General features: G+C 39.1%; 1 protein-coding gene across 2 annotated transcripts; it reads left to right on the top strand.

Moving 5' to 3' along the window:
* The first annotated feature begins 3291 nt into the window (after positions 1 to 3291).
* tnnt2b (troponin T type 2b (cardiac)) lies at positions 3292 to 14969 on the top strand. Of its 2 annotated transcripts, XM_069677844.1 has the most exons (12): positions 3292 to 3320; positions 6602 to 6625; positions 6877 to 6895; positions 6990 to 7053; positions 7160 to 7276; positions 7415 to 7492; positions 8144 to 8245; positions 8368 to 8474; positions 8597 to 8687; positions 12440 to 12480; positions 14527 to 14608; positions 14705 to 14969. In XM_069677844.1, exons 5-11 carry the CDS (start codon positions 7178 to 7180, stop codon positions 14561 to 14563), a joined length of 555 nt encoding a protein of 184 aa, XP_069533945.1. In that variant the 5' UTR covers positions 3292 to 3320; positions 6602 to 6625; positions 6877 to 6895; positions 6990 to 7053; positions 7160 to 7177; the 3' UTR covers positions 14564 to 14608; positions 14705 to 14969. The 2 variants fall into 2 exon arrangements, with proteins under 2 accessions (XP_069533945.1, XP_069533946.1); XM_069677845.1 differs by lacking the exon at positions 6602 to 6625 and having other exon boundaries at positions 3303 to 3320; positions 8365 to 8474.
* Positions 14970 to 15562: the final 593 nt, after the last annotated feature.

Here is a 15562-nt window from a genome sequence, read left to right as displayed (position 1 = left end):
CACCTCCTTCCAAGAATCACTAACATGTTAAAACAGAGACAATAGCTCAGGTGAGTGATTTTGTTTAAACACCTCAGGCTTTATGGAACTCAAACTTCTCAGTTTTATCTGTCAAAAAAAAAACAACACACGACAATATTTAATTATCCATCTAAAGGCTAAATTAAGATGGGTTTTTTTTTTTACATTTATCTTTACACACACAGGTGTCTTGTGAAAGCACAGTTGGCAATGTGTTAATCTTTTATAAATCAAACGTGTTGTACTTCCTCTTGTCCTAATTATTAACATATGTTTTATACAAAACATGACAATCACATTCCCAGTTATTGCAGGTGAACTCTCTCGTATTATTCAGCATATTGAGGAGTTATATCTACATTAAACAGACGCACACTTTACAGTGACTACAATGTCTGTGGTCTGACGAAGGCTATGAGTGGTTAACAAACACACATGTATACAAATGTAGTAATAAGCGACTTTAGTGTAAAGTCTGTATATCAAGATTCAGCTTGTTTCCTTTTTGGGAAAAGATTTGAGTATTTCTGACAAAACAAAAATGAATGAATGACTTAAACCTTTAAAAAAGAGGGATACTGGGTGCTCATGGTAGCAGGTGGTTAAACTCCAGGTGAATGCCGGGTGCTCTTGAAGGCTAAAAAGTTAACTGTCGAACGAGGGAAGCCACTGGGCTTTCTTCAGGCACACTCACACCGAGACAAGGATTTTGTTTATAATGCTTTTATTAAATCAGGGCATCTCTCGTAAAAATGAAGAGTCAAGAGTACTCTTTGCCCTGAGGAAGACCCGATGAGGGTCAAAACCGGTCGGTGTTTACTCCTGTAATATTGATGTTTTTTACCAGAGATTTAATTAAGGCATTTTAAACTAAATCTTTGTCTCGGTGTGAGTGGCCTGAAAAACGCCCAGTGGCTTCCCTCCTTCGACTAAAACCTTTATTGCCCCAGGGGAATTTGTTTTGCACCAAGAGCATGAAAAACAAACAAACAAAAGAATCATAAATACATCAAAAAAGCATCATATACTTTGACATAAATACTGCCTTATACTGTTCATTTTGTAAATAAGTCTTATTTTGTATTTAACTTTTATTCGATCCATTTCTCTTTATTTTATTGTATATAATGCATATATTTGACATATGTCTTACTTCTATATATTTCCTATATTCTTAATGGCAGATATTTCACGCTTCTCTCTGTATCAGAGCAGCTGTAACGCCTGAATTTTCCCCCCTGGGGATAAATAAAGTAAGTAAGTAGTTAGTGATTGTGAAGTAGTAACCTGTGAAGGATGAGTGAAATAAAGTGCAGACTGATGAGACCAATTTCAGGGCTTGTTAAGCAGCTGAATGCGGCATGGGACAAAAGATGTGATGCCTATTCTAGTCTGCTTTATAATAATAATAATTATCAGTTAACCTCAATCTACCACGTGGAGTAATGCTAGATAACTATATTTGGTAGTAGTCTAGTAGTATTGAAGCAAAATAGAGGAATTAGATATTTACTATATTGCATGCACATGGATAAAAGACTTTAATTGACAGTACAAGCAGCCAAGACTCTTTTGACGGTATAAAATCCAATAATATAGCATTAATTATGAAAAAATAACCATCCACACACCTAAAATGTATTTTTTTTTGCTGTTTTAGGTTTGTTCAAAGGACTCTGACAAAATCGCCTTGAATTGAAAGTGTTAACATACTTTACATCTCATACAGCAGCCATCAGAGCTCCGATAAAGACGTATGTGACTTTGATTCGCCCCCAGGACTCTCGGCTCAGCTTGGGACCTGCTTTGACAAGATTTTAAACTTGAATTAAACTCGTCTCGGCCGACTGGAGACTTGAACTTTGCTCGGAGGACTTCAAAACAGCATGAAACAATCTGTAAACAAAGTCAGGGTCCAAGTAGAGGGGGAACTACACGAACATTTTGGCTGTAGCTCAGAGAAGCGAGCTGCTGAGGCAAAAACGCATTCTGTGAGGTCAGGTTCAATATTAAAAGGGAGTATCAAAGACTTGGCAGGGTCATGCAGGGTGTTGTTGACGACACGTTGTTGCATGTGTGGACTGAGGGCAGGTATTGAAGATGGAAGGCGAGGTGCAGGAGATGGAGTCAGCCTGCTGTGGGAATAATACTCAATTATTTGATTGCATAACACATCCAGTAAATAGCCGCTGTTATATAACACTGGAAAGTAAATATGTGGTGATAAAAGAGGTATTGATCAGTAGCAATAAAAAGTTAATAACGTGTTGATTCTGCTCGTAAATCAGAGGAGCTTTTTGTTCTTTGTGTGCACACATGAGAACGAGGCTTAAACGGAGCCTTCCCCCTGCTGCAGCTGAAATACTGTACAATAATCCTGCGCTGTTACTGCTGCGTTTGTCGTGTAAAAATAGACAAAGCAAGTCCATAGAGAATGCATGTTTTCCCATACTGGTTAATGCCCTCTGCCATCTGTTTGCAGGTATGTGCCCACCCATTGTAGAACCGGGCAGCGTGCCGCCATGTGATCCACTGCTGGGTTTAAAAGCTTAAGGCCCACAGAGAGGAGCAGAGGATACAATTCCCCATTGCACATCCTCAGAAGAGCACATCACACATCGCACTCTCTGGGTAAGTGTGTCTGCTCTTATAATATGTTTTAAACAGGAAATGCAGGCTTTTATTTTTTAAACTATTCAGGGTGTGTTTAATGCAGTTAAAGGAGATACTATGATTCTTCTCTGTCCTCCTCCTCTTCTGCTTCTTCTTAATATATTTTTCCTTTAACTTTATTCCTCTTTCCTTTATTCTGACTCTCAAGCCGCTGCAACGAGTGAATTTCCCCCAGTGTTACATTCTTATCTTCATCTTAAACTGCTCTTACTCTTGCAGGTGCTGCATCCTGAACATGTCGGACGCAGAAGAAGGCGCGTATGAGTGAGTAAAGCGCTAAAATCTGCAGATGCTGCAGGAACAGATGGAATCCATTGTAACGCAAATATTTCTGCTGTGCTTTTTTCCTCTTTCAGGGGTCAACGTAAGTCACTTTGTCAGCTCACACATGTGGAAAAGATGAGTATTTACAGCTTGTATATGAAGTGTAACTACAAGGCTGCAGGTTCAGACATCTGGACGCTACACATTTACTTCAAAGTTGCATGAATATTGTGATTATTCTGCATGTGTACGATGCAGAAATGCATCTATGTGTAGTCTGATGTTTGATATTCTTGTTGCATACACTGACCTCTTCTCTTTGCCTCTCTTTGTGCGCTGTGAAGAAGAGGAGGATATTGTTGGTATGTACTTTAATACAAACAATATCTATGATAACAACTTAGCTGAATGCAACAACGGGAGGCTGCTCGTGTTTTTTCTGCCACTTTGTCACCGCTTTACGCGCTTGAGCCCTGCATTTCTTAGTTACTTAACACGCTGCATCTGCTAAGCTGCTGGCTTCACTGCAGCTTACTGTATTTTTGGCGTGCTGGTGCCACCGTAGAAGCAGCTGCTGGCTTTAAACTCTGGTGCAGGATTGACCTTCGACCTCTCAGTCAGCCCTATCTGTCTGAGGCCAGGGATAGTTCAGCTTCTGTGAACATCCCAGCGGATCTGTCCTTTCAATTCAAATGGCACAGTGGGTCACCATCGGAGAGATAAAGGGTCGTATTCCTCTATTTCTGTCTCCTTTGTGAGGTGGTCCATGTGGGCCACCGTACAGCCCCGCTGTCCCTGAAACTAAGCGGCACCTGTCTCTCACCGTGTCGCTGTTAGAGAGCAATGTAGGTCAGCTTATGTTCTCAAAAGAGGACCTTGGGGACGAAAGCGCCCCAAGCACAATACCCACTTTCATTTTTAGGCCTGTTAGAGGTCCTTTAGCTGCAGGTTGGCTTACCGTCCCTGCAGCGGAGAGAGGTCAAGTTACCCTCTGTGGCCAAGGAGACTGTTTTTCCCCACAAAAGCCCATTAATCAATTCAGTGTTTGGAACAAAATCTCTGAACTTTAACTGCTTTGAAAATACTGGAAAAGCTAAACGCAACAGTGGAAAATCTTGTGCAAAAAGTCAGTGTTCAGTGTTATCCATATTTCAACAGTTGTAATATAAATTAGGCATGAAATAAAAGGAAATTTAGTTAAGCATGCTTACATTTGAATAAACCTTTGTCAGTACTATTAGGGGAGTTTTTTGCACAGCTTAATTCAATATTTAAATGTTTTATCATTCCAAAAATCCACCTATGATCCATCAACAATGGGACATATTTAGAGAATCAGTGCATGGATAAAATAAGGTTAAAATAAATTGACTGTTGAGTAGAAGAGTAGAAGTAAAGGCAGAGATGTGGACTTGAGACTTAGTGACTTGGACTCGAGTGGACTCGAGTCACTGTTTTGATGACTTGCGACTTGACTTGACAAAAAATAAATGACTTGAGACTCGACTTGGCTTGAGGCATGATGACTCGGATGACTTGCTTCATAAGTTTGAATGTTAGCTGTTAAATATAAAATGATAAAATTCAATGTTGTTAAGTTTCTGTCTAACTATCAAGTATGTGCGCAGCGCAAACTGGGAATCATGATTGGACGACTCAAAAAGCTCCCTGTATGTGATTGTCATGTTTGGATGGCTGTCAGTCAAACTCCTCGCTATGGCAACACGCAACATCAAAGCCCCCAAAGAGAAGCCTCATCACTCGTCACGTTACTACTTGATACGGTCTCAGAGCAGACCATCATCATGCCTGCGTCTGTGCCAAGATAATACAGATACAATTCACTCCCATACTTTTTGAACAGGTTATATAAATTGGCCAATAATATTATGATTAGACGGGCTGCTAACACCTTGTCTTTTCTCTTTATAAAGACCGGATACTACAGGTAAGAGTGGCGGATCTTAGGTGGAAAAAAAGTGACTTGACTCGGGACTTGACTTGCCTTAACTAAGGACTCGACTTGACTCGACTTGCCCAAGAAAAAACGACTTGAGACTTACTTGGGACTTGAGCAAAGATGACTTGGTCACAACACTGAGTGAAAATATAATAAAATGCTGTGCACAAGTTATTTTTGTATCAAAAGATTCTCTATTTGAAGGCACTGTCAAAAATACATGAAATAATGTTGATCTAAATGCTGTTAGATTGTCATATTGTTTGCTGCTAACTCTTCATGCTTGCTTTGCACAGAAGAGGAGGAGGAGGAGGAAGTAGAGTTGGAGGAGGAGTTAGCAGAGGAGATGGAGGAGGAGGAAGAGGTGGTAGAAGAAGAGGAGGAGGTAGAAGGTAGTACCGCTTATGCTAATATCTGTTTGCATGCCAGCAATAAATACATGTTATTTTTAACACTAGTTAGCCCCCATGTAGTACTGACAGTCCTAACTGTGCATGTACAAAAGGGATATATTGTCACCGTACAGAGGAAACCATGTCGATGCATTTTTCAGATGTGTTTTTAAATGTTTTATGTACCCTAACACTTCCACTTCATCCATCTGAAATAATCAGGAGATACATGGTTTTTACAGTGATGATATATAAATGAAGTATAATGTGACACTACGACTGACACAATGTACCTGCATACCTGCTGAAAATGCAGCTTCTGTTTATATGACCTTTTTAAGTTTTACTGATTGTTTTAAAGGTTAAATCTAAGTCTGACATGATACAGATTAATTACGAGTATTTCAGATTGTAAGCATTCAGAAATGTTTCTCTCATTGTGTCTTATCTAATTTATCACTCTGACATCTTTTAAGTCGATAAACTAAATATTCACTATGCAGGGGTGATGAACAAGTTGACTCTAAGCCTCTTTGTTAACAGGAGTTCAAACACAAGTTATCTGAGCAGATAGTCGACTGTTCTTTACTGTCACAGAGAAACACGCCTATATACGCCTTCATGCATACCTTTCCTGCTCCGTCCATCAGCACTGACAGCAGATGGTTATCTGTGTTCACTCTCTGACCTTCAGTGTACCTGAGGTCATTCCAGCGCCATTATTATCAACATCTTCCTCCACGTGTGTCAATCAGTAATGACACTTGATTTATTGGGATTATAAACTTTTGTGTTTTGTTTGGATTTTTTTCCAGCTGGCACATTTACAGGTGGAACAATAATCCTGTAATAACAAAAATTCACCTTGCCTGACTTTTATTTCCTGGCTGACGGTCGCTTTCCTTTTCAGACTGTTTGCTTCATCTGAGCGTCGAGTTTGTTTCTTTTTCTTTGGATTTTCACTTCTTGTTGAAGTTGTATCTGTAGTCATCCATCTTTTCTTTGTTTGTTCAGCCATAGTAGATTACTGTTTACTCGCAACACTTGCAGAGAGCGGAAAAGCAGCCGCTTAGCTCCGCCTATCTTTTCTGGCAGACCAACCACTGCTGGATGATGGAAAATGCGTCACTAATACTAACTTAATACACATTTTTACAAACATGTATACTTGTTAAAGACTTAATCTTACTGAGAGTCACCTGTTAACTTGTTCATCAACATCATCATTCTTACCTTTTTACCTGTCCGTCACTGAGTGTTGGTTTTGCACTGACCCTCTTACTTCTTGCAGATGGTGCAGAGGATAATGAAGGAGGTATGGACAGTTTATGTAGGAAGTACAGAGGGCGTGTGTGACGGAGGACAATTATTGCTGTTTTAGTTTGTTCAGGCATGAAGTGATTCTTTTTATATAGTTTTAGTTTTTAAATGTTACCTTTGCCAAACTTGTTGTCCTTGTTTGAAGCATAGTATGCAGATTGTGTGTTTGTACATCGCCTACATACTTGGCATAAATCTGATTCTGATTCAAGTTTTCAAGCTAAGCTATTTATGTTCCCTTCACAGAGGAAAAACCCAAGACAAAGTAAGATCAGAGTTTAAAAATGTCCCTATAACAAAAATAGAAACACACCTCTCCCTGACAAACATCCTGACGATGTTCCTGTTTCCCTCCTCAGGCCTGGTTTCGTGCCCGGCTTGGCTCCTCCTAAAATCCCAGAGGGAGAAAAAGTGGACTTTGATGTGAGTTCATCTGAGGAGTCATCAAAGTTACGCCTGCAGATTGTCTTTTGGGCAGATTGCCTCATACCGTTGCAGCTCACATGTCCAATTCCTCCCATAACCTCAGGACATTCACAGAAAGCGGATGGAGAAGGACCTGACTGAGCTGCACACTCTGATCGAAGCTCACTTTGAGAAGCGTAAGAAGGAGGAAGAGGAGCTTCTTAGCCTCACTGATCGCATCGTATGTTCATTTCTCACACTTCTAATGCAGTAATTTACACGTTTAGTCTCAGTTATAACTGCATTTTATGACATTATGAAGTTTTCTGTTTGCAGGATTTGTTTTGGTGTTTCATATTTCTTTTCTCTCTGATTTCAGGACAAACGCAGGTCAGAGCGAGCAGAGCAGATGAAGATCAGGGCAGAGAGAGAACGAGAGCGGCAGAACAAAGTCGCTGTACGTATACACACATTTGTAAAGATGACAAAGACTTTGTGATGTCACAAAGTGCAGACTTCAGAGAGCTGGCCAATCAGAAGAAAGTGGGCTTGTAGGGGCGAGGTTTCTTATAGGGACAGAGCTGACTGAGTCGTTTCAGGCAGAGGCTGTGTGAGTTTTTTTAACTGTAAATTATGTGAAGCTACTCTACAGGTGTCACAGAGTGAAATATATTTCTATTTCTATATTATAATATATAATCATATTATATTTTTGGCCTTTTATGCCTTTATTGAGAGGGAGGACAGTGGATAGTGTTGGAAATGGGGAAAAAGAGAGTGGGGACAAGACGCAGCGAAGGGCCAAGGGTGGGATTCAAACCCAGAGCCACTGCATCGAGGACTGAGCCTCTGTACATGCGATACATGATTTTACAGCTGAGTTAAAGCAGCGCCCGTACACAAATAACATTTGAAGATGAAAACTGTGAGAAAGACACATTTCCTGAACCCAGGTGTCAAGAAAAAAAGCTTTTAAACATTTCAAAGTCCGCCCTCGGGTTAATGCCACTCATCAAATATGCTTAAATTTAATTCAACCAAGTCCAGACATTTAAAACTAATCAAAACCAGCAGATGAATGATTAAAGGTAACATCTTTTTCCCCCAGGAAGAGAAAGCGAGAAAAGAAGATGAAGAGGCGAAGAAGAAAGCGGACGATGATGCCAGGAAGAAGATGATTCTGTCCAACTTGAGTTTCACCGGATACAAGGTGATGACTTCTTTTATCTTTTAAATACTGTACAATAAGTACTCTATAAAGCACATATATAGAGCACATATCCAACTGTATATGTAGCTCATCCCCACACGTATCCTCTCTCTGACCAGCAGACACAGACTGGGCCAAAGAGACAAACAGAGAGAGAAAAGAAGAAGAAGATCCTGAGTGAGCGACACAAAGAGCTGAGTATTGATCACATGAGAGAGGACGCCCTCAAGTAAGAAAAATATCAGTTCATTTATGTTTTACATCCTTTTCAGAGAACATAATCCTAGAAGTTGTTTTAGTCATCATGTGAGCACAGTGAAATGCTTTACTGCCTTGTCTGTCCTGCTTCAGGGAAAAGGCGAAGGAGCTGTGGGAAACGGTGCGCCAGCTTGAGGCAGAGAAGTTTGAACTCCAGTATAAACACTCAAAGCAAAAGTATGAGGTGAGATATCACAGCTAAATACATACATAGAGGTGTCATCATTCTCATGTTTGAAACCACACTCTCTGGGACGCAGGCCAAAACAAAGCGGGCTGTGACAGAAAAAGTTATGAGAACATTTACCTACACGGGACGACAGATCATATCTGACTGTCAATTTCACAGCTACTGAGCTATTAGTGGAACTCAGCCAAAGATAACGTTTGCATTGAAACAGACTGAGATAGAGTGAGGAGGGAGAGATTTAACATCAATATACCTGAGTGCTATACTTTTCCTACAAAGGCAAAGTTCTCACAGAAACAGAGGGGAGAAAAAAGGGTTAAGTTTTGACGGTAGTTAGTGGTAAATGATCACTCACAAAGACATCAAACATAATCTGATTTATGCACTGCCCGTTGAGCAAATTAACAAGTGCAATTATATATAATTATAATAACAAACATCTTTTTAAAGATTATTTTTGGGGCTTTTGCCTTTAATTGACAGGACAGCTGAAGATAGACAGGAAATGTTGGGAGGAGAGAGTGGGGGACAAAATTCACCAAGTGATTGGTAGACCGGGAGTTGAACCTGTGATCAGTGCAACAAGAACTGTAGCCACTGTAGCCAGAGATTCATAACAAACATCTTAATATGTGATTTAAATGCAGCATAACCACATCAGATTGCAGGAATCTGTACCAAAGTCAGAGCCTCACACAGCAGTTACTGCTAAGCTACTCATAAGCTAGGCTAGTTCCCTGACTATGGTTTTAGCCTACTAGTACTTTTAGGCATGGGGGGGGGGGTTATTTATTTTTCATGTATGTATTTCAAATTTTGAGAATAAAGTTGAACTTTTATTATACGTGCTAGATAGAAGAAGAAAAATCAGGAGGACTTTTTGACATCTCGAGTTTATTCTCAAGAAGCCGAAAAAACAAACAAAAAGCCTGTCCTTTGACAAATAATTTTATTTTCTTGTGCATTTATTTGACACAATATATTGATTTGGAAATTATTTTAATTATTAAAAAAAGATTTCCATTTAAAAATAGCCTGTTACACTCACTCATAGCAACGGTAAATTCTCTAGCCTGCTTAAAATGAGCTAAGCTAGCTGTTTTTACTCGCATTAAAATGAGCTAAGCTAGCTGTTTTTACTCGCATTAAAATGAGCTAAGCTAGCTGTTTTTACTCGCATTAAAATGAGCTAAGCTAGCTGTTTTTATTCGCATTAAAATGAGCTAAGCTAGCTGTTTTTACTCGCATTAAAATGAGCTAAGCTAGCTGTTTTTACTCGCATTAAAATGAGCTAAGCTAGCTGTTTTTATTCGCATTAAAATGAGCTACGCTAGCTGTTTTTATTCGCATTAAAATGAGCTAAGCTAGCTGATCTTACTCGCATTAAAATGAGCTAACCTAGCTGATTTTACTCGCATTAAAATGAGCTAACCTAGCTGTTTTTACTCGCATTAAAATGAGCTAAGCTAGCTGTTTTTACTCGCATTAAAATGAGCTAAGCTAGCTGTTTTTACTCGCATTAAAATGAGCTAAGCTAGCTGTTTTTACTCGCATTAAAATGAGCTAAGCTAGCTGTTTTTACTCGCATTAAAATGAGCTAAGCTAGCTGATTTTACTCGCATTAAAATGAGCTAAGCTAGCTGATTTTACTCGCATTAAAATGAGCTAACCTAGCTGTTTTTACTCGCATTAAAATGAGCTAAGCTAGCTGATTTTACTCGCATTAAAATGAGCTAAGCTAGCTGATTTTACTCGCATTAAAATGAGCTAAGCTAGCTGTTTTTACTCGCATTAAAATGAGCTAAGCTAGCTGTTTTTATTCGCATTAAAATTAGCTAAGCTAGCTGATTTTACTCGCATTAAAATGAGCTAAGCTAGCTGTTTTTACTCGCATTAAAATGAGCTAAGCTAGCTGATTTTACTCGCATTAAAATGAGCTACGCTAGCTGTTTTTACTCGCATTAAAATGAGCTACGCTAGCTGATTTTACTCGCATTAAAATGAGCTCACCTAGCTGTTTTTACTCGCATTAAAATGAGCTAAGCTAGCTGTTTTTACCCGTATTAAAATGAGCTAAGCTAGCTGTTTTTACTCACATTAAAATGAGCTAAGCTAGCTGTTCTTACTCGCATTAAAATAAGCTAAGCTAGCTGTTTTTACTCACATTAAAATGAGCTAAGCTAGCTATTTTTATTCACATTAAAATGAGCTAAGCTAGCTGTTTTTACTCGCATTAAAATGAGCTAAGCTAGCTGTTTTTACTCGCATTAAAATAAGCTAAGCTAGCTGTTTTTACTCACATTAAAATGAGCTAAGCTAGCTATTTTTATTCGCATTAAAATGAGCTAAGCTAGCTGTTTTTACTCGCATTAAAATGAGCAAAGCTAGCTGTTTTTACTCGCATTAAAATGAGCTAAGCTAGCTGTTTTTATTCGCATTAAAATGAGCTACGCTAGCTGTTTTTACTCGCATTAAAATGAGCTAAGCTAGCTGATCTTACTCGCATTAAAATGAGCTAACCTAGCTGATTTTACTCGCATTAAAATGAGCTAACCTAGCTGTTTTTACTCGCATTAAAATGAGCTAAGCTAGCTGTTTTTACTCGCATTAAAATGAGCTAAGCTAGCTGTTTTTACTCGCATTAAAATGAGCTAAGCTAGCTGTTTTTACTCGCATTAAAATGAGCTAAGCTAGCTGATTTTACTCGCATTAAAATGAGCTAAGCTAGCTGATCTTACTCGCATTAAAATGAGCTAACCTAGCTGTTTTTACTCGCATTAAAATGAGCTAAGCTAGCTGATTTTACTCGCATTAAAATGAGCTAAGCTAGCTGATTTTACTCGCATTAAAATGAGCTAAGCTAGCTGTTTTTACTCGCATTAAAATGAGCTAAGCTAGCTGTTTTTATTCGCATTAAAATTAGCTAAGCTAGCTGATTTTACTCGCATTAAAATGAGCTAAGCTAGCTGTTTTTACTCGCATTAAAATGAGCTAAGCTAGCTGATTTTACTCGCATTAAAATGAGCTACGCTAGCTGTTTTTACTCGCATTAAAATGAGCTACGCTAGCTGATTTTACTCGCATTAAAATGAGCTCACCTAGCTGTTTTTACTCGCATTAAAATGAGCTAAGCTAGCTGTTTTTACCCGTATTAAAATGAGCTAAGCTAGCTGTTTTTACTCACATTAAAATGAGCTAAGCTAGCTGTTCTTACTCGCATTAAAATAAGCTAAGCTAGCTGTTTTTACTCACATTAAAATGAGCTAAGCTAGCTATTTTTATTCACATTAAAATGGAAACATTTACCCTTAACCGTCTTTAAACACCGCTGTATCCTGTACTATGTTCTGTTTAATGTTGACTTCCTGTGCCATCATCAGTTTTGTAGATCTCTCTGTCATAGCCTTCAGTTTTTGGTCTTTTGACCTGTATTGCTTTCTCTCTGCTGTTTTGTCTCTTTTTTTTTTTCCCTCTATAAACCGACCAACCTCGGAATGCCATAATTAACTAATCTGAATCAAGTATTTAACACAACCTTGTAATAACTATATTTATATTACAGGAAACAGGCTGAAAAAGTAGATTTAGCTAATGCTAACAGTTGCTATCTTATGAGCTAGCTTAAATTGACAGAAAGACAAGCAATACTGCAGTAACAACAAGTTGCAAATTTGGCATGGTATATTTTTTATCCTTTGTTTCCTGTTCTTGCTGATGATAAACATTTAAATGATTTTTTCCTGCAGGTCACCGTGCTGAGAAACCGAGTCAGTGATCATCAGAAAGTGTAAGTCTTTAGTGTTACAGACGCTCATTTCAAAGTGCACATTTTAGATTTCACTGCCTGCTCACACATGTAGCCTTCAGCATGAAAGCAAGAAGTTATGCTGCTGTAAAACATTCTTTTATCCCCTTAATGTGACATAAATACTTTTGCATATATAACCTCTTCACAGACATGTTTGTCGCGGTTAAGACCTTTCTGGATAAACAAAGTAGATCCTCTATTTATGAGTAGAAAAAACATGTTACTGTCGATTCACGAATTGAGAAACCAAAATTGAATTAAGCAATAATTAATAATTCCTGCCTGTATTAAAGTCTGCTCTGACAGAATCAAAGAACTCCCCCAGTGACCTCCTCTAGTTTCCACCTCCTCCTCCTCCTCTGGCTTCCCTTCAGCTTCTCTCACTACACTGATCTCCATTAGTTTGACATGCCGTCAGTCACAGCTACGTGTGCCAGCCGCCTGACTAAAGTTTCCTCAGGACATCCAGCCAAACAGGACGGGGAAACATAAAGGGTCGGGCACATGAGAGGTGTTTTCACAAAGGGCAGGCGAGGGTATCTGAACTGCACGTATGAACTCAACAGCTGAGAGATCCTGTAACGGCAATGTGATATCATCAGGGATCATATAGCTCTCGATAAAACAGTGACCGACCCCTGCTGCCATCCAAATCATCCTCACGCCTGATTACGTGAGGGCTGAGCTCCTAAATTAAACTTTTAAAAGCTTATCATATTGTTCCTGCAGAAAATAAATGGCACTGGCACTGCACATCAGGAACATTGTAAAACTGTCCCTGTACATTCAGATATTATTTAATTTCTTAGGTATAAACTTAATTATTTATTTGCACAAATTAGAATAGCTAAAACATCATCAAACGTAAAAAGCTACACTTGTAGCATTTATGCCAAAAATCGATGCATTGATGTACTCATAGGAAAGCTGCAGGGGTCATGTAACTATGTAGCAACAGCAGATAAAGATAGCAGGAAACTATTTGGTAGCAAATCCCCGTCCAGCAGCAGACCGCTATGAAAAGCTGTCAGGACTGTCTGAGGCCAGCAGCAGCGTTCTGCAGAGCAGTGGTGCACAACCTGTGGCTCAGGACCCCTGGGAGGAGTCTCAAGATGATTATTTGTGCAGAAAAGAACAACCTGATCTTTAAAATCCTTTTCCTCTAACCTTTTATTTTTTCTTTTGGAATTATGAGATTCTGGTCATGCAGTGCAACAACAAAAACCAAGGGCCAAATATTGATCTCTGAAGATCAACTGCTTCATAAATAAAACATTAATGAAATTAAATCCAAACATTACCTGGATTTTAAAGACTTGCAGGTTGTTTATGCGTCCTCTCTCCTCATCTCTCTCATTCTCTGAAATAATTTCAAATCCAGCTACAGCGAGTGATTTATTTACATTAGAACAAAAACATAAACAGGTAATGTTTCTTAAGCTATAAATTTAATTACTTATCAGTGTGTGTGTGTGTTAAAACAAACAGCTGGTGGGCGCCGGTTTAGCTCAGCAGTTAAATTAAAGGCCGATGTACAGAGACTAAAGTCTTCACTGCAACACCCGCGTGTCATCCCCACTCTCTCTTCCCCGTCTCTGAACCCGCTGTCCTCTCTTAAAAAAAACAAACTGGTGTTAATATTCACATTTCTTACTAAATGTATTAATTAAAAGCAGCATTGTATGGGTTAAAAATGGCTTAACATGTGACCTGTGGTGCAAGGCCAATGATGTAATAAGGATTATCAACTGGGACGTATCTATGTCATGAAATCTAAATTAAAACATTGTTGATCAATGTCACCGAAAAACTTTTGCCACACACATCCACACACACTTTGCAGCAGTCTCAAAAATTATTCAGAATTTGGCTCAGACCTGAAGGTGAAACTACACTTTGACTTTCTAAAGCACAAGAATTTTAAGCAAAAGAGGTTAAAAACAAGGTTTGGTGTGTATTACAGGTTGGGTAGGTTGTGTGCCGGATACTTTGTCGGATCTCTGCTGACTTTCTCTTTTTCCTCAGTTCAAAGGGGAGAAGCAAACGCGGCCTGAGGAAGTAACACCTGACGTCAGCCTGAGGAAAACTGGAAACATCTGACACCTCTGTAAACCACATACCAATGTTTTTTTTTTTAATGCAAGAAGAAATTACAAGCATGCAAAATAATAAGATGCTCCAAAACTTTTTTTTTGTCCTGCAGGAGCGCAGACGTGACAGAGACAGGCTCAGATTGCAGACTGATCAGGCGATGTGTTGCAGCTTGTGTTTATTTAACAGGGATTTGACGGGAGGTGTTCAACCCATTATGTTGACTTAAGCATTTAAAGAGCATAAAAACGGATGTAATCCTTTAATATACGTTTGTCCAAACAGTGAAGATGTCACCTCTGTAGTACTAAAAGGGGAGCCGAGATCAATTACTTGGTTCTTGTGGTTGCAATAAATAAAGATCTTTCTTCAACAGATCTGAGAAAGTGTCCTCTCTCTCTCTCTGAAGTCGTTGGTTGTTTCACTTGTGGGAACTTTGAGCACTCACTTCTTGTTAATTTAAAAAAGCCACACCTTCTTCAATGAGGTCGAATTGTGTTTGCCAAAACTGTTAAGGTATTGTTTGCATTGGCGAAACCAGTTACTGTGAGTGGCAGAGTTGGGTCAGTGCCCTTTTATACTGGATGAACAGGCGATGTGTGCCCGCAGTGTTACTATTCCAGCTCTCTACAGACAGTAAGAGCTGTAAAATGATTACATAAAAAAAGATCAGCCGTGCGAGAAGCATCATAAATCTAAGTATCACCCATGGCACCACAGATCTATAATGGCTGTTTGTTGGATTATGTGGAACCAAAGTTCAGCTCGGTTACATAACGCACGACATAGTGCAACAACAGCTGCAGTGTCTGGCTCCATGAGCTTCTTCTTAAGCTTCAGAAAGTAAATTATCAGGGTGGAGTCAAACTGAATCTGAGAGATGTTCTGCTGAGCTGCCAGAAGCATGATAGGGGTGTGACGAGACGAAACTCTTTCTGCTGCAGTGACTATGACTAACGATGTGATGATT

This window comes from Semicossyphus pulcher, unplaced genomic scaffold, assembly GCF_022749685.1.
Source record: "Semicossyphus pulcher isolate SPU_LCO1_2020_fin unplaced genomic scaffold, fSemPul1.0.p SCAF_3, whole genome shotgun sequence".
In the NCBI taxonomy this organism is placed as follows: Eukaryota; Metazoa; Chordata; class Actinopteri; order Labriformes; family Labridae; genus Semicossyphus; species Semicossyphus pulcher.
Note: the sequence above shows the minus strand (reverse complement) of the source record. Positions and strands in the feature narration are given on the sequence as shown.

Coding starts and splice junctions, on each gene's coding strand:
- tnnt2b (XM_069677845.1), top strand. CDS start 7,178: ATGGAGAAGGACCTGACTGAGCTGCACACTCTGATCGAAGCTCACTTT. Junction 8,475..8,596: donor ATGAGAGAGGACGCCCTCAA/GTAAGAAAAATA, acceptor GTCCTGCTTCAG/GGAAAAGGCGAAGGAGCTGT. Junction 8,688..12,439: donor ACTCAAAGCAAAAGTATGAG/GTGAGATATCAC, acceptor TTTTTCCTGCAG/GTCACCGTGCTGAGAAACCG.